This window comes from Myiozetetes cayanensis, unplaced genomic scaffold, assembly GCF_022539395.1.
Source record: "Myiozetetes cayanensis isolate MyiCay16 unplaced genomic scaffold, myiCay2020 scf1, whole genome shotgun sequence".
Classification (NCBI taxonomy): domain Eukaryota; kingdom Metazoa; phylum Chordata; class Aves; order Passeriformes; family Tyrannidae; genus Myiozetetes; species Myiozetetes cayanensis.
The window spans coordinates 93290778-93309239 of NW_026086604.1; the positions used below are offsets into that span (position 1 = coordinate 93290778).

General features: G+C 47.8%; 1 protein-coding gene across 5 annotated transcripts in view; it reads left to right on the plus strand.

The window, feature by feature from the left end:
- Nucleotides 1–18462, plus strand: part of NFATC1 (nuclear factor of activated T cells 1) — a 108898-nt gene that overhangs the window by 1501 nt on the left and 88935 nt on the right. For 4 of the 5 annotated variants that reach the window (XM_050308597.1, XM_050308619.1, XM_050308626.1 and 1 more), the window contains exons 2-3: nt 7572–8670; nt 17839–17998. In XM_050308597.1, coding sequence (XP_050164554.1) covers nt 7572–8670; nt 17839–17998 — 1259 coding nt within the window. Of the gene's footprint in view, nt 1–2693; nt 2791–7571; nt 8671–17838; nt 17999–18462 lie in introns of those variants that run through there. The other variant, XM_050308608.1, reaches the window with a different exon arrangement.

Here is an 18462-nt window from a genome sequence, read left to right on the forward strand (position 1 = left end):
TTTGGGATAGAAGTTAATTACGCTGTATTTAGTAGCAGTGGCTGGCGTGCCTGTCGCACGCTCGGACATCCGCAGGCTGCACGCACGGCTCTTCCCGTGCTCTGGGCTCCAAGGGCACTGAATACACCCACTTATAAAAATTACATCCAGAGGCAGCTGACACAAAAAGCGTTCTGCAGCCTCTTGTAAAAGGAAAAAAATAAAATCCCCCTTCCTTCACTTCTGTGGCATTTCAGATGCCTGTGTTGAAATGCACCAACCCTCGTCGATAGTTCTCTTCCCTGTTGATGTATTTTGTAAGGGACTAAGAAAGTGACTCCAGCCAGAAAGCGTGACCCAATCCAGGAAACACGTACGGGAGCCCTGCGTCAGGATTGCTGCCTGCAAATTAAGGTGCCACTTGATTGCCAAGCTATGGCAATCCAAGAAAATACTTTATTTCTTGCTAAGTCTGGGAAGAAACTCGCAAAGAGTCCTAGTGGGAGGACCTTGCCTTTTTTTTTTTTTTTAGGGGTGGTAGCAAGGTGTGGAGTCCTCTGACTCTAAGAATGCCAGTGGTTATACCATGTTTAATGCTGTGAACAAGTTAAATTCTCCTTCAGGCCGGGGGGCTGCATCTGGAGCAGCCTGTCTGCTGCGTCTGCTGTCGAACTTGCGTTGTGGAGTTGGGACAGCTCCGGTTCACTCCAGGGAGAGGCTAAGTGGGCAGCAACTGAGCTGGTGGGTCAGTCCATGGGTCACACAAGGGCAGTTGGCAGCACAGGAATGGCCTGGCTGGGGCACGTTGCCCCCCCATTGCTTATTTCGCTCTCCCCAGTTTAATGGCGCCAGTTTAAACTGGACTATTAACTGGAGCACTGCTGCTATTCCGTCCCCACATGTGGTATCACTTCGGTTCTAGCCTTTCCATAGCACATCTCTCCTCTTTCTCCAAGGGAAGGGTGCCAATCGAAATATTTCATTGACAGCACTCATATTTATGGCACCGACAAATCAAGCTGTCTGTAAGTAGTCTGGGGCAATTCACCCACCTTGGAGGTGCCACTTGTGGAAGAGGCAAAGGATCGAGAGCAGCTTCGGAGCTGCTTCTCCTCGCCTCCCTGCCGGGGCGGCCCAGGAGATGGACATCTGGCGTGGAGAGGTGGCAGGGTGTGACACCGGGGGAGCTGGGAGCCTGGGGCCGGGGTGAGGCGGCTGTCCCGCCTGTAGGCCCTGCACAGGAGATGAGAGGAGAGGCCCCTCTCCCTGCCTAGGGCGGGCCGCCCCCAGCCTGCTCCGGCATCCCGGGACGAGCACTGTCCTGGCAAGCTGGCAGATACAGGCGGAGGGGTTCTGCTGCAGCCAAGGCCTTTAGCACACTCGGGTGACTCAGCCGGGGGCTGCGAGCACCGAGGGCAGCCCCACGGAGGCTGCCTCACCGCCGCCCCCGAGCCGACCCGTCCCCTCGGGGCAAAGCCCAGCTGGGCTCCTGCGAGAACCCAGCCTGCAGCGCGCCTATCCCGTCGAGGAGAGGAAAAAGCATAACGGGCTCGGATGGAAAAAAATTGTGTTTTCCTGGCACTTTGTAACGGAGATTTCAGTCGTAAGCCTGGAAAATGGTATTCCCTGAGTTTAAAAGGGAATACCATTTCCATAACTGCTTTAAAAAACTGTTCCTTTTGAAACCCGGCCTGAAGCTCCGGGAGCTGAGGAGCGGAGCCGAGCCGAGCTTATCGGGCGGGCCCTTCTTTGCCTGGCGGGGACCTTCAGACGGGCTGGCGTAACCTGACAGAAGTACACTTCGAAACAGAAAAAAAAAAGTCGTAGTTTACTTTTTCCCTAGCTGGTTTCTATCCCGTACGAGCGGGAAGGGCGGCAGGCCGGGGCAGCGCCGTGCCTGCCCCGCACCGCCACCCTCACCTTTGCAGGCGCTCCCCCGGTGCGCGGCGGCTGCCGGGGACCTTTCCGTCCCTCCCGGCGCACAGAGGCGGCCGGCAGCGTTCCGAGTCCCGCTTTACTGAGCTTTTTATAGCAGCTGGCACTAGTGGGTGCTGCGACTAAGTGAAATAAATAATAAATAAATGAAAGCGGAGCCTCCTGGCTCGCAGACGCGGCGTGGTGGGCACCCACGGAAGAAACCTTAGCAGTCCTCGGTGAAGAGGGGACACGCCGGTGTTCCCCCGAGTGGGCTGAGCAGCCCTCCCTCCCCACTGCCCCCTCGCCGAGCGAGGAAGGAGCCGCTCCTGCCCCGCGCTGTTACCGCCGGTCGGGAGCAGGTGAAGTCCCGCTGTCCGCCTACCCCGGGCTCCCCATCCCACCCCCGGGGAGCCGGCGAGCCCCCGGCGGGCTGGGGTCCCCCGGTGCCGGGCCCCCCGGGTGGGGCGGGGGCTGCCCGCGGTGCACAGGCTGTGCTGCAGGGGCAGAGCCCCGGCGGGGGGGTAGGAGGGGGGCCGGGCATCGCGGCTGTTTGCATCGACCCGGAAACATCAACAGCGGGCGGGAGGGCGGATCGGAGGCGGCGGCAGCGGCAGCGAGACAGGCCGCCCGTCGGGGCCGGGGTCACGTTACCGAGCTCAGCAGCGGCCGCCGTCCCACGCCGTGCCGGGGCTCCGCGCAGCCCGGCCCGCCGGCAGCAGGTGTCCGGGCGCGACGGGGCGAGCCCGACGGGGCGGGCCGGGGCTGCACCGTCGCCGCTGCCTGGGTGCCGGAGCGTGGCGGGGGTCGCGGCGGGAGCCATGACGGGCGTGGAGGCCGAGCAGGAGTTTGACTTCGATTTCCTCTTCGAGTTCAAGCACAGCGATGAGGGCGGAGGTGGGTCGCGGCGGGGCGGCCCGGGGTACCTCCAGGGGTGCCGGCGGCGGGATGCTGCGGGGACCCCTCCCTGCGCTGACCGCTTCGGGAGGGGAAAGGCTACCCCCGGCCGCGGGGAGTGGGGCGGGGGAGCCGGCAGTCCCACCCGGACAGGTCGGCCCGGCCCCGGGCGGCGCTTGTCGCCTCCGCCGCGCCGGGAAGCGGCGAGCGGGGCGGCGGCGGCCGGGAGCGGGTCCTGCCCGGGATGTCGGCGCTCCCCTCGCGGGGTCCTTGCTGCAGCCAGACGAGCCTGCAAGGGGAGAGGACACGGGGAGCCGAGTTTTCAGAACTTCTTTGGTGTTGTTTGAGCTCTGCAGACTCCCGCGTTGGCCTCCGCCTGCACGCAGCCCGGGACCGGCCAGGCTGAGGACGTGAGGTTCTGGGTCTTGCCCGTTACGGAGATGGCCCCCTTCCCCATCCCCCTTGAGCCGAAGCTAGGCTGAGGGTTTAGCTTGAAGGTCATCTGTAAATAAAAATAACGGGCGCGAATGTGTCACTGGTCTCAACTGTTCCCAACTCTGGTGTCTCGGTCTGGCTGCCTCTTTTTATGACTTCTAACAATACTTGAGGTGGAAATGAGGTGAACAAGCCTGGAATTGACAGAGAGAAAAAGTTGCCTCTTCCTGGTACGGGGCTGACTTGCAGTGGTGTTGGAGGTAGCGGGTCACTGTGAAAAGCTCTCTTGGAGCTCTCTCTTACCTCTGCCTCAGAGTAGGGCTGAGTCTGTGCTTTGTCTTTTGCCTGTAAATTGAAGCAGGTTCCCAAATCCTTGCCTGCCTATTGCAGTTTGCCAGGATGTGGGTGAAAGCGTTTTGACCTTCCCTGCACTCAGTTGCCGAGCTCTCTGCTATGTTATTGGTGTCCAAATAGTTGTTATGTGCTTCTAGTTTTTAAAAAAAGGCAGTTTTAAGAGTTTCACACCAAGCTTATCAGATGAGTGTCCTAGTAATTAGACACCTCAGTGTCTAAAATGGAGGGGCCTAAGCAAATTGAGTTTCAAAGTCGTAGTGAGAAAAGTACCTAACTCTGTTAGGCGATTTTGAAAGCATGAATTTAAACATAGACCTAGATGGGGCTTCATCTTTAGAAATGTAAAACAGCCCTCATCTTCTCTGAAGCCCCTTTGAGCTGCAGGTGTTCTGCATTCCTATTTAAGGTATGTAAATAAAAACCGGTGGTGTCCAGTGCCTTGCAAGATCAGCCAGTTAATGACAGAAAGGAATAAAACCTTTGTGCTGTGAAATTAGCTAGAGAAAAAAAAATTTATACTGCTACAAAGTTAAATGTAATATGTGGAGGTGTGCTCACAAATCTAGAAGTCCAATTTCTTGTTCTAGTTCCACCTAACATAAGTGTGGATTTGTTGGAACAGAACTGTTGCAAACCTCCACTGGTCTATGCAATAATGGGATATTAAAATACAGTATTAGAAGTGTATTAGTAGTCAGTGCACTGGTCCTGGCAGCCTCTATGGATCACGATTGTAACAGTGACACCATGTTAAAGCATTACCTACCTTCTCTCCCCACCAGGATTGTAGAAATACCCTACACAGTTACATTATGTGGTGCAGCATTTTATTTCTACCTGTCTAATTCACCCCAGTGAAGAAAATGTTAGCCTGTTATAAGTGCTGAATAGCAATGTGCATTTAATGAATTTTGTAAATACAGAAGTTTTGGAGAAGAATGTCCTTTTTCAGAAGTTGTAGCTGGTAGGTTTTAGCTCACAAATGAAGTGCTCAGTCCTGTTCCTAGTTCTGGCTTTGGCGCTTTTATATTTGGTGGATGTACTTTTTTACATGCTACCTGTAATTTTAAGATACCTAAATATGTTTGGAAAGCTTTGGATCTTGCATCTTTCGTTTTTGAATATTATTATGTGAGTTGTATGACATGTTATTTTTCTTGGCCCTTTAAAAGTTGACTTTAACAAAAAAAGCATAATAGTTCTAAAAGTGGCTATTCCTTGCCATTTGAATTAGGGAACTTGTTGCTTGTAGCACCTGAGCCTGTCTTTTAACTAATTTTTTTTTAAACTGGATTACAAAGGCTCATTTGAACTTTTATTTTGCCTGTTCAGCCTGGGCTGCAGATCTCCAGCAGACTGCAGTGTTTGAATGTCACACTAGTCAGGCGTTAGATTCTAAGTGAAGTGCTGGGTTCCACAACGCTTTTCTCGCAGGTAGTAGTTATTCCTGTTATTTTGTTTGTTTACCTATATGTTTTTAATGCAAGATCCAAAGGCACAGATTCTGCAGTCAGCAGAAGCAAAGCCCACCTATTGGGTGCAGAGCTGGGGCAGCCTGCTGAGCCCTCGGTCCCCTGCCTGGGCTGTCCCGACTGCGTGGTGGGGACCAGCTGGAAGAGGTGCTGCGCCACCAGTGCCATCCACCTACATGCCAGACCAGGAGGCTGTGGAAGAGTATGTGGAAGAAGAGCCTAGCCAGTGTCCTGGCAGCAGTGTGGTGCCACAGACATCACCTTCATCGGGAGCTGGAGGAAGCAGTAAAGGGGTTGAAGCTGCCTTGAGGGCACTACTCTCGACCCTTTCTCTGAGCTAAGTTCTGAAACAGGGAAGATCTTACCACTGTTGTACCACTTCAGGAGTTTTTTCCATGAAGAGCGACAGGGAAGTGATGGCAGTTGTGACACAGAGCAATGTGGCAGGGCAGCAACAAAAGGGGACTGATTTTGGAAGGAGGAGGTTCTCATCCCCCAGACAGATCTGCACCCCGCTGCATCACTGCAGTTGGATTGTCTTAACAAGTGTTACTTCTTTCTCTACATTTCCTGCTTGTGTAGTTGTTTGAATAGAGCATGAAGCTGCAGCATGTTTTGAATAATCCAGTTTTATTTGTGGCACACTGCAGTGTAATTTAATGACCCTTCCTCAGCAAATGGCTGGTCTCTGAAGGCAGACTAGAGAGTGAGTTCAAAAGGTGTTGTTGCTCATTGTTCCTGACTGTTACCTGCCATGACATACATCAGCTGGAACATCGCAGAGTTGCTGTGAAGCTGCCACTGCACATTAATTTTTCCTGAGTACCGTTTGCCTTGGAGTTGTTGCCAGCAAGAAAGGTGAGCGCGGGATCGCAGGAGGATGACACCAGAGAGGGCTGAGCTGATAAACAAGAGAAAGAGAATAGCTGGCTGTGCTGGTTACCAGCCTGGAGACTCGTTTGCATTTGCAGCACTCCCAGGAGCAGGTTGCCTCGGGAATAGCAGCTGCAGTAATTAACACAGCTTTTCCGTATCTCCCTAGGGAAGGTAGGCAAGGATGACTCCCAAAGGAAGTTGCCTCCTGGGAGGAAGAGGGACAGGTTCCCTATGTGGACTTGCTGTGGTCAGCAGGGGATGTAGAATTTCCCTCTGTCCTGCAGGAAAGTGCTGCTGCTGCCATAATAAACCTCAGGGAAGGCTGATGCACTTCTTGGGGCTGGAGCTGGTTGCAGTTCCAGAGTGCTGAGAGGAGCCTGCACAACAGCATTACCCAAGTTCAGCAAACATTGTCCCTGACAGAAAGGCTTTGCTGTCTTTTCCCAGTAAAGCAAGAGGTACTGGCATTAGGGTCCCTGTCTCACATGTGCTGATGACACAGAGTCCCTGTATATAAGAAAGAATGGGGAGATTGATTCCTCATCCCACCACTGCTCAGAGCACCAAGGCTTGGTTGAGGGCTGCCCATCTCCCCATATGCGGCCCACCAATATCTCTGGGTAGCAGAGAGAGTCACATATGCATCCCTGGGATGGGGGAAGCAGAACTGAAGGAGTCCCTTCTGCAGGCAGACAGCGAGGCTAGGCAGCGATGATCTCCTGTAGACCAGCTTTGAGAGGCTGGTCCCTGTAGTGCAGCAGGGATGGAGGCATGCAAAGGACAGGTTGTTCCACTGTGCTGGGTCAGGGACCCCATTGGCACAGGACTGTGGTATGATCTCTCACTGTCCAGGTTTTCCACAGTGGCTGTGCAACTCTGCTGTTGCTTTTATACACCCAGAGCTGTTAAATGGTTGGAGTGTTGGCCCAGAGAAAGTGCTGCTGGCAGCACTTGATGTGGCGTGCGCAATAACCAGCAATTTCAATGGAATTTCAGCTGTCGTTGTATAGCGAGACATCCATGTTTATCCTTCACCTGGCCTCTGCCAGTTGGGCTGGAGGATAAGTGGTCCCAGAAACCACAGCAGGTCAATACATCCATCTTGTTCCAAAATCCTAGTTAACTGGAACCAGTCGGAAACTTGCTGTAATGGAAATTTTGGTTGTGTATGATTTTTTTTAACGGAATGCAGTTGATCGTGTTCTTTGCTTTAGTCTGCCTCCACTTTTATTTTTTTGTCCTGTGTTTTTTGTGTATTCTAACTTTTCAGGGAAGGAGTTAGGCTCGCTTGTGTAAAAACAGATCTCTTGGGCAGTGCTGCAGTCTTTCAATGCTGAAGCGACATTATATAAAGTTTTTTTTTCCTTTGAAGGTTCACATAAGAAGCACATCCTCAAGACAGACTCTGTGTACATCTCCCTCCCGAAATATCTTGTCTTGTGATGTTCAGTTAGTGACATTTTCAATGATGCTAGTCTGCAACCTCTCCCCCAGCGTGGCATGCCTGTGGGCTGGGTTGTTAAGGAGAGCTGTGCTTTTGTGTGTTGTGCCATGTTCCCTCCATTTCAGCTGGATATGTTGCTAAGTGAGTATATTTGTGCAGCACCTCATGTCATTCTTTGTTGTTTGTTTGTTTTCTTCCAGAACACTATAATTATGCGTCTTCAAATGTAAATGCTGGCTTGCCTCTAAATGTGGCACATTCCTCATTGTCAACTCCATGTCATGGCCTGCAGACATCAAATCCCGTCATTTCAGTTGTCCCATCGACAAACCATCCGTCTGGATATGGAGCTCACATTGACAGCGGGGCCTCTGAGTACTACCTGCCTCCAAACATGAGGCCTAATGGAGCTCCAGCGCTGGAGAGCCCTAGAATTGAGATCACCTCATACATGGGACTGCATCATAACAACAACCAGTTTTTCCACGATGAGGTTGAGGAGGCCATCCCAAACCCCAAGCGGTCGCCTTCCACTGCCACTTTGAACTTACCGAACATCGAGACCTACAGAGACCCGTCCTGCCTGAGTCCAGCGAGTAGCTTGTCTTCCAGAAGCTGCAACTCCGAAGCGTCTTCCTATGAGTCCAACTACTCATATCCGTACACTTCACCCCAGACCTCTCCATGGCAGTCCCCGTGTGTCTCTCCGAAGACCACCGACACAGAGGAGGGCTACCAGCGCAGCATGGTGGCCTGTACTTTGCTCAGTTCCCCAAGGCACTCTCCATCAACGTCTCCCAGAACGAGCATCACAGAAGAGAACTGGCTGGGGGCTCGCAACTCCAGGCCTCCGTCTCCCTGCAACAAGAGGAAGTACAGCCTCAATGGCCGTCAGACCTCCTACTCCCCACACCACTCCCCCACGCCTTCTCCACAAAACTCGCCCCGGGTGAGTGTCACGGACGAGACGTGGCTGGGGAACACCAACCAGTACACCAGCTCCGCCATCGTCGCTGCCATCAATGCCCTCACCACCGACAGCACCATAGATATGAACGATGGGATTCCCATCAAGTCGAGGAAGACCGCCATTGATCACACCCCATCCATGACTCTCAAAACCGAACCGGCTGGCGAGGATCACGGGACCATATCGCCAACTGCCGATTTGTCACCAGAAGACTTCTCCAGCTTTCAGCACATCAGGAAAGGAAACTTCTGCGAGCAGTACCTGTCTGTGCCACAGCATCCCTACCAGTGGGCCAAACCAAAGTCTCTGTCTCCGACATCCTACATGAGGTAAGGATCTCTGACTTAGAGGACAGTTCCGGTAATATCTTCATTGCATGCCTTTTTTCCTCCTTTCCCTTCTTGTCTCTGCTTCCTGCCAAATCTGCCCATCCACTCGCTGCACTTAACTGTATCTTGTGATGACTCTGTTGTTGGTTTGGTGTGACTACGAGTAAAGCCCTAAAGGGTAAAAGAAGTTGGCCATGCATAGGTTGTAACTGGTTATCAGCTTCTCAAGGGATGAGCCCCAGGCTGGTCAGTCCTGAAATGGGGTATTTGGAAGCTTGTCAGGCAACAGGACAATTTGGTGCCGTCAGATCTGTGGCTTTACTTAAATAAAGTTCATCATGTCTCAGTATGTTTATATTTCAGGACAAAGAGATGGTCTCATTATGGTGGCTGTTATAGGGCCTTCTACATGTATGCTTTATACATAGTGAATACAAATAGAATAAGAATGTGATTCTTTTGTTAATTATTTCAGTTCATCTGAAATTATTAGAGTTCATCTGAAGGCTATCAGTTTTTTCCTGTCTGTGTTAGACAGTGATTCTCTCTTTTTTCCCTCTTCACTGCTATTTTTATGTTTAAAGAAGTAAACCTAATTTGTTCAGCTGGTAGGAGTCAGTACGCTAGTCACATTTATTTATCACAAGAAGACTCTGGGTAGGAAGCAGCACAGAATAGCCAGAATCTGAGTTACATCTCTTGCATCCTCTTTCCATCTCTGTTACAGGCTTTATTTTGGAGTCGTCTGAAGGCTGTATATGCAGAAGCATGTAGTGCAGGAAAATAGTTTGGCTTTCCAAAGGTTTGCAGGCTGTTCCCAGTTCATGGTGGTGATGGTCACCTTTCCTCTTCCTCCCCAAGCACACCTGACTTCTTGCTTTTGACAGCAAGGCTACCTTTCTCAAAATGAAAGCAGTGAGCACATAGCTGAAATGTTTTAATTAGCAATGCATTCCCTGGCTCTCAAACTTGTCAGTCTCACTTTTCCCTAGCCAGCACCTCTCTGCCATGTGCCATCTCCCAAAACTGAGGTGGAACAGTCTGTGGCCTTTTGTGTTACAGTACATTCCCCTTCTTCATCGTTGTTCTTCCTCCTTTCTGCATTTCCCAAGGTCCTTTCAAGATCCTGTCTCACTTCAGCACTGGGAAATGCAGCAACTCCTTTGGGTCTGGTTGAGCCACCCAGAGTTAGGAGCTCACTGCCTTTCAGAGCAGGGATGGAGATTTCTAACACCAGGCAAACTCTTCAGAGCCTTCTCACCTACTTAAAAAAACTTTTATTTTCTCCCACTGCAGTGCCAAGTAGCCCACGTTCATCAGAGAGGCTGGCCGTTGGCTGCTGCATCGGGGGCAGCTTTTTGTCAACTACTTCAAGGGCAGGAATAGGACAGTTTGCCCAAACAGGCTTTTATCTTCCTGTTCCAGCGAGCGGCCGTAGGCCGTCAGGAGGCACCCGGTGTGCCTGTGTGCTAACACAAACAAGAAAGGTGAAGTGTACAAAACGAAGCCCCACTATGTTGTGTATTTAACTTTTTTTTTTTCCACTGTTTTGGTCTTGTATAAAATATGTTTCCTGGTTTGCAATATGTTTCCATGTGATCTCATTAACTCGTGCTCTAGGGCAGTTGGAAGTTACTGTCGAAATGTGATTTTAAGTTATTTTACCAATCAGATACACTGACTGTGCTTCCTTCCACTAAAAATACCTCTCATTTTATGTATGTGAAAGTGCTGGGCAACTGAGCACGGACGTCAACAGGATCACAGCCTACGCAACAGAAACTGTTATTTTAAATCTTTCCAAAAAATTGGTTAAGAATTTGTCACAACAGAGCTGGATTTTTTTTCCTGTTATGTTACACATCTGTTCTATTTCAAACACAGGGGCTGGAGGGGTGGATTCCAACAAACAACTCGAGCTCCAAAATCTATCTGGTCATAATGATTTTGAGATAACCAGATTTGATTACCTCCTCTGTCTCTTCCTGAATATGCGGTACAGTTTTCATCAAAAGCCAGCATGCCTTGGAAAATCACTGACGCCTTTCCATCCCTCTCTTGCATTCCCATCTCTTTGGGAGCAGGAGGGAGAAGATTCAGGCAGACCATCGGCCAGATGCTGTCTCCTTTCCCAGGGTTTTATGGTGGGCACCAGTTTAAAAGGGAAACTGGTACTTTTTGGTATTGTTTCTAAAATTGATGATGTTTTTAATTTGTCACAGTTGAAATTCAATCTGCTTTAGCCTTTTCGAGTCCTGGAGCAGGGCAATAGTAAGAGTATATAATGAGAGTATAATAGTGTGTGCCTTAACAGAAGTAGAGTCTTAATGTGTTTCGTGCTTTCTTTAGTTGCTTACAAGGACTGTGAGCTTGGACGCTCAGCCCAGCCCCAAGGCTGTGGGCTCTTTGGTTCAGATCTGGGCTCACACATCCTCCTTGAAGACTATGAACATTCCTGCACGGGACTTGGCACACGTGTTCACAGGAGCACAAGACAGGATGGGAGGGTAGAGCCTGACCCTGTAGCCGAGGCAAGAGCTGCAGAGGTTTACCCAGTGCTGCTGGGGATTTATTTGCCTGTGGTCCGTTGGTTGCAGCCCAGGGCCTCACACCAAATCCTGGGATGTAGAAAAGACTTAGAGACCAAGCAGAGATTTCAGAGAAAGCTTTGCAACAAACCCTGAGGTAGTGATGAGACTTGTATGTTTTCTAAACTAAAATGAGTTATCTGAATATACCAATCTGCTTCAAAAAATCCTGGAGGTAAATCATGATGCAGAGAGTCAAGAGATGGTCTTTGTGAAATTTTGTTGTAGCTTTTATCTCCAAGGCCTTTCTCTATTTCAGTATTTATACTTTCTGCTGTCTCACTCAAATGCAAGAAGTTTCTGTCTCTTAGTATTAACGTAGCAAATAGATTTTACAAAAGCACTCTGCCAGGCAGTTATTGTATGAGCAGGTGATGCTCTGGGTTTCTCTAGCCCTTGCGGTGTCAGTGGTGTTCCTTCTGCACCATTTTTCCATTGCTCCTCAGTGCTGTGTAATGCAGAATCTCTCATGGGCAAAAATTTCAAAGCCAAAATGGAGTATAGGAACTGGACTTCTGCCCTCAGATGTGGGGGCACTGTTAGTGACTATTTCCAAACTGAAATCCTATTTATTTATTCTTTGCCCACTCATTATCAGGTCCTAAATCACCCTATATCACAACAGAGGGTATAGGCACTCACCAAAGTGCCGTGTTTCTGAGTGTCTTACACATTTCATATGACCTCTTCATCACCCATTGTATTTGGCTAAACACAACCTGGAATTTTCTGAAGGCAGTTTCTTACACGTTTAAAAGTAATGCACTGTAGTTGTTTCCAGTGTCATCAGATTAATCCAAGAAGTGTATTGGTCTTTAGACTTGAGTTTGCACTAAATGTAGTGTTTTTCAGGGGGAAGGGGAACAGAAATGGTTGTGTTTGTTGGTTGGGCATATGGCATATACGGGGTCTGCCACACCAAAAGGAGCTTCCAGGAATTGACAGGTGGCTTATAAAAGCTCTCTACTGTATTTTCCTGAGCAGTTTATTTTTTTTTTTAACCTGTCAAAAGCTGGATTTTCTTTAGCTGCAGTCTCTTTTCCAACCTCAAAAATATACATGTATGTTCTTGTCCTCACAGATGCATGGTCATGTAATTTTACATATGGAGACTGAAGTTTGCACCTAGAGAATGTGTGGGTAGATACCTGTCTGCAAGTTGCAAAAGCACATTTGACTTTGTCTGCACTGATGGGCTTGTTCATTTTTTTGTGTATTTTTTGCATTCCACTTTTGGGACTGTGACAGTATTAAACTGAAGCAAGCAAAAATTGGGGCCCCAAACCATATGATTTCTTTACAAACCACAGTTTTAAAATGTTGCAGACCTTTTAGTTATTTCTTTTTCTTTGTGGACCTTTCAGATGCTTTTGATTTTGCCTTTTTATTTATTTATTTTTTTAAGATGTTTTGTTCCAGATCATGAGACAGAGGACAACCTTCCTTGGGAGAAGTTAAGTTTCTCAAGAAACTGGGGGTTTCTGAAGGTGGAAAAAGGCAACCTTAAGATGAGATAGTCACCAGTGCAGCAGCACCGGATTTGCTGACCTGTGCATTTATCATGAACTTGCGTGTTTAGGGCAAGTGAGAGGAAGTTCCTCAGACAAAGCAAAGACGGGGCTGTCTGGGCAAGACTCAGTGAAGTGGGGACTTGTGTTGTGTGGCAGTGACCATCTCCTGGGACTCGTTAGTGTTAATTGAGGGGCCGGCGCTGGGAGTGGACAGGGAAGAGCCCAAAACGCCTCTAACCTTTTTCTCTTTCCTGCTATATTCCTGCTGGATGGGGGTATTTAGATGCTTCAACAAGTTTGGTTTGCCACCATGTAGCAGCGGCTTTCAGTTATGTTTCATTGCTGTACCGTAAGGCTGAAGACTAGTTGGAAACTTGTCTCAGTAAACTGATATATTTTTGTTTGTTTGTTTGATTGATTCAATCCTCCCTAGGCTTTCTCCTGACCTGTTTTTCAGGTCATTCAAATGCCTCTGTGAGCATCTTATTAATGGCCCTCCTTCACCAGCTCATTTTAGCACCCTATGATTCTAAATTCAGAATGAGCAGACATGCGATGCCAGCCACTTGTTATCTCCATTCCCACAGCAATAGTTTCTTGTTCTTTCTCTAGGACAACAAATGCAAAACTTCCCATGCAAATCAATCTCTGAATGTGAATTTTTAGGACAGTAGTGTGACGTATTGTTTGGGAATATGACAACAACGACTCATGTTTTCAGACTTCAGCCTGAGGAATTCCAGTGCACCACATGCTCTTCACAGAGGAGCTACTTGCTCCACATGCCAGCAAAATACAGCCAAGTCTGGGGTGGGATGCAGCATGTATTTTAACAGATCGCAGCCAGATTGCTCAATTGTCAGACAGGAAATGCAAAAAAGGAGGGAGCAAAATCTCCCCACGTTAATTCATAGGTGAAATATAAAGCGGGTATATTATTCTGAACACAGTAAAGTTGGTGGACATGTAGCCATCATTGTTGTTTTACTCTTTCAAAATCACACAGAGGGATCTTTCACAGGCATGCACTTCAATGTGAGACCCGGGTGATGAATAATAAATGGTAACCATATTTGCATTTGGTGCACAGTTGGAACAGATTCAAGCTAGTAGCCTGGTAAAACTTTCAGCAGCCCTGTGGTTTCTCTAGTTTGTGTTTTTGTTTCTAAAGGAAAAGTCCTTCTGTGAAAAAAATAAGTTTAGCATAGGGCACCCAGTCTCAGCCACAGTCCTTCTAAGTCACTTGCTTTAGTTTGGGTGCTGAAAGAGGCTTACCATCCTCCTCTCCCAGGCAGTGGCTTGTGCCACCGTCAGTCAGCCCTCTGGGGCAGATGGCTCCATGCTGTGGTACTTGGGTGAGGAGCAGGGTTAGTCCCAGTGCGAGGCTGGCGGTTGTTCTGACGCCTCCTCTGCACAGCAGCCTAGTTTGGGACAAAACTGTTTACAAATCTCTATTTCAAGCGACCTTGGGCATCTAGTGGCTTAGAAAGCGTAATGGTAATTTAATTCCCAAATGCATAGCAGTCATGTGAAAATGAACCTTAAACCCCTCTTCAAAGTTTAGCATAAGTTTTTGGATTTGTTTCCTCCCTGTCTGTATTCCAGTGTACTGCTTAGTATCTCTTTTTTAATTTTTTTTTTTTTTTGGTAACTTGATAAATCTTTCCGCTAAAGGCAGAAGTCAGCCAGACTGGATAATCTGTTTTTGATTTAATCATATTGTGTATCTGGTGTATGCAAAATAAATCACTATTCATCTGGTTTTTAATCTGATTTATGTAGCACAGAGTTATATTGAGCCAGTTTTCTACAGCCTAGCACCAGGTTTTGTGAACCCACCTTGAAGTAACTATACCTCATTACAGCATTTAGGAGGACTAGAGTGAAATTTATTAGGGCATGGAAAGGAATGGGACATATTTTCAGCCGGTGGAAAATGCGACCTGAGGGAAATAGACTGATGTATATTTGATAGGAAGGCTGTGTGAAGACCTTCTATTCTTCTTCATGACCCCTGTGGAGGGACTCTTCTCTCCCCCATGTGATGCTGGCTAGATGAGGTAGTTCGGGCCTTTTCAAATTGATAAGGCTTATTTGCAGCAACCAGATTTGATTTTACCCCTGCACCATTTGCTTGGTGGCTTTTTCCTTTAACCACGTTTAGCCGCAGGAAATTAAGTGCATGATGAAGATAACCTAACATAGGAAATAGCTCTGACAGCCCCAGTCCGTGACACTGGTAAATGCATCACTCTGCTTCCTTTATCAGGAAAACTCCCATTAATTGTCAAGTTATAGTTGGGCAGGTAGTATTTTGGAATTTGATTGTAGATTTCAGGCTAACAACAAACTGTATTTTTATTTTCAGGCTTTACTTGAAAGCATGGATTTTACAACTTAATTACACTGACATTTTCAGGTGCTGATTTGAAAGGTTATTTTTTGTGCCTTTTTTTTTTTTTTTTTTTAAGAGCTGTATTTAATTATGAAACTGTTGCTTGCTTCCATGTATCTTAAAAAAACCCCAGCCCTCTTCACTGGAGAGCTACATGCTGCTGGTCAAAGTTGTCCTTTTTAATTAAGTGTTAAAAGTTTGTAATCTGATAGACTTTGTGTCCTCAGAATAAAGAAGATCCATCAAGTGAGAATTTACTTAAAACCAGAAACATCTGTTTAAAAATGTGTGCTGATCATCACCAGGAGAGACACAGCTGTTTTGCTCTGCTCTTTGTCATTTATCATTAGTCAAATATGGTTTATCCAGAATTTTTTTTGAGATTTTTTCAGGGTGAAGTATGTGTACCTAAAGTGCTGGGCGAAGAGTAGTGGCTACATACCATGGCCAATTGTCTGTAATTTTTTGCTGTTGCTTTGCTCTTTGTATGAGTGTCTAGTAGCAAAGGAGCTTCCTGTCACCCCCACGTTGGGTCTTGGCCATTTTGGGGGAAAGGCTTGCACAGGAGCTAAGAAGGTGTAGCATCCTGCCTGTAGCTGAGGCTGGGGTTTCCACGTGTGGAGAAGTGGTAGCCAAATTCAGGGTTTGTCCCTGGCAGGATCTTACCACTGTGAGAGAGCAACCAACTCGCTTCTGCTGGATCCAGATGTTCATGGCAGGTGGAGGCCTGCACAGAGGCACCATCTTTCTTTTGAATGAGCTCCCATTTAGGCAGAGCTGGGAGCTATATGGTTGCTTTCTTCTCTCCTCCTGTGTTATTAGGCTGCATGTCCTCAGGGGTGGAGAGCAGAATAGCTAGAAATTTGGAGCCTGCAACTTGCCAGCAAACTGTTCTGTGTTTGCAGGGGGTGCCCAGAGAGCAAGGGTGGTTGTGGGTCCTCACCCGGGGCTGGGACTTGTCAGCTCCAGGTGACCCCTGTGATGTGTGTAGTGTGTGTTCATAGACCTGCAAATCACATGGCTCAGATTTATAAGCAATGAGGAGAGAGAGCGTAGAGAAACGTAGCACCACCTGAAGTCTCATCAGTGCATATGCACGTGTGCACTAGCGGATGCAGGTTAAATAAACTGGTCATACAGGGCTGGATAAGCACCCAAAAAAAAATCTAAAAGGCAAAGCAAAAAAATGCTGGTGCTATTGGTCAAAGTCCCTGTCCTGCCGTGGGAGACAGCAGGGATGCCCTGGGGAGTGTGAGAGCTGCAATGCCTGAGAAGTCGAAAGTGCATTGAAGTGTGGATCACTTGGATGGTAACATGGAGTATTCAGTCTCTAGCTGAACATGTGTTTGTAGTATACACATCCAGTGTGGAAGCTCCTGTGCATCCTTTCCCTCTCAGGGAGCTCGTTTCAGCTGTGATTCACACAGCTCAGGCTGTCCTTGCACCCCAGCTATAGCAGTGTGGCAACAGACCAGTAAATCCCCAGTGCCCAGCCTCCTCCCAGGCTGGGAGAGCTAATAAGCCCTTCAGCTTCCTCACCTGTGTGCTGTGGTGGGACAAGTCCTCTCAGGGTGGCAGAGAGCCTACAGAGGGTTGAGGACCATGATTTTCTGCTTGCTGGTTACCTTCCGTGTGCTGATGGGAGAAATAATAAAGTTTAATGTAAGAGGGCAGGGTAGTATGTTGTGCTTGTGCCATTTAACTACTTGTAAAGGTGTTTGAAGGACACACAGTGAAGAGAATTCAGCAAAGGAAAGAACATAGAGTTGACATGAAATTAGCTGTTTAATTGTGAAGCTTTCTGCTTCTATTTTAAGACCGATAAGTTTGTCTCAGGCCTGCTGTTTCTACAGTGCTTTTTTGTTTCTTTTCTTTCAACCCAAAGCATCAACTTGGCATTTCTTACAGGTCTCCTAGCTGTATTCGTGTGTGGTTTTGTACTGGAAGAGGGGTTTCTAAGAATGACACTTGCCACCATCACATGCTCTTGTGCCTGCTGGCTTTTGTGATGGTAATGAGTCCTTAGTATTTTAGTTAATTGCAGAGTCAATACAGAGCCAGAAGATTGAGCTGCATTTTCTTCAGACTTGAGCATCACCATCAGGATTCATAAGCAAGTTCTGACTTCAGAGCTTGCTCCCCTGCAGTGCATTAACCCCAAAGAGATTAGCTTTGTTTCGAGACTCTAGGACATGTTTTGTGTTGAGAAGGAAGCAGGGACATGGCTTTGTTTCTTCTTTTCACCCTGTGTAAGCTGAGCAGATTTGTTGAAATCCATTAGATTCATTAAATGATGGGCTGGTTTGGCATTCACTTTCACAGCAGAAAGCTTCTTCCTAAAATTCTTCTGTGTTTTTCTGCCTACCATTCTTCTTTTGGTTCAAGAGTCAATATACTAAGATATTTGTAAGCTATATCTTAAAATTTTTCCATTTTGATTACAAATCAGATACTGTCTGGACGATCAGATATGCTTGACCCATAAATCTTCATAAAATAATCATTACCTTCTAAATTACTTAAGTCATGGCCTTATCCTTATTGATGAAATTTTAAATGTAATGTGGTGAAGGATGAACTGTGAAACAGAGTCTGAAGTAATAGTGCTGGATGCTTGTGGTTTGTGATAGTGCCCTTGATGTTAATTTTTAATCCGTTTTCCTTTCTATTATAGCCCGTCCCTCCCTGCCCTTGATTGGCAGCTGCCATCTCACTCAGGACCTTATGAACTACGTATTGAAGTGCAGCCGAAATCCCACCACCGAGCCCATTACGAGACGGAAGGCAGTCGAGGGGCTGTGAAGGCATCTGCGGGGGGCCACCCTATTGTACAGGTATCAGACCGTGTAATGAACAGCACAGGTTGTTTATCTCAGTGCTCTGTGGTGAGCACCTTTTCTTCTATAAAACCAAAAAGCGATGGGAGATTTTGTCTGAGCGTGTTTTAAACTGGGTGGGCCAAGCCTTTGGTGAAAACAAGGCAAGAGCATCCGCTTGCTCTTAGCAATGTGAGTACAGAGCAAGAGGATTGCTGCTCTCTCTGTGTAGGACTCAGTGAGTGTTCAGCTGGCAAGCGGTGACCACGGACCTATCTGTGCAGTCAGACTCCAGACACACGGTTTAGACTGAGATCAGCTGGGGATGTGCCTCGGTACATTTAGTCCTTAACGTGCAGTTGGATCTAATCAGAACTGTGAACACATGTTGGAGTGCAGAGCTGTAGCAGTGATGTAGAAGTACGTCGCTGGTTTGGATGTTGCAGTGAGTTCTGAGCAAAGGGAGGCGCTTAAAGTTTGTT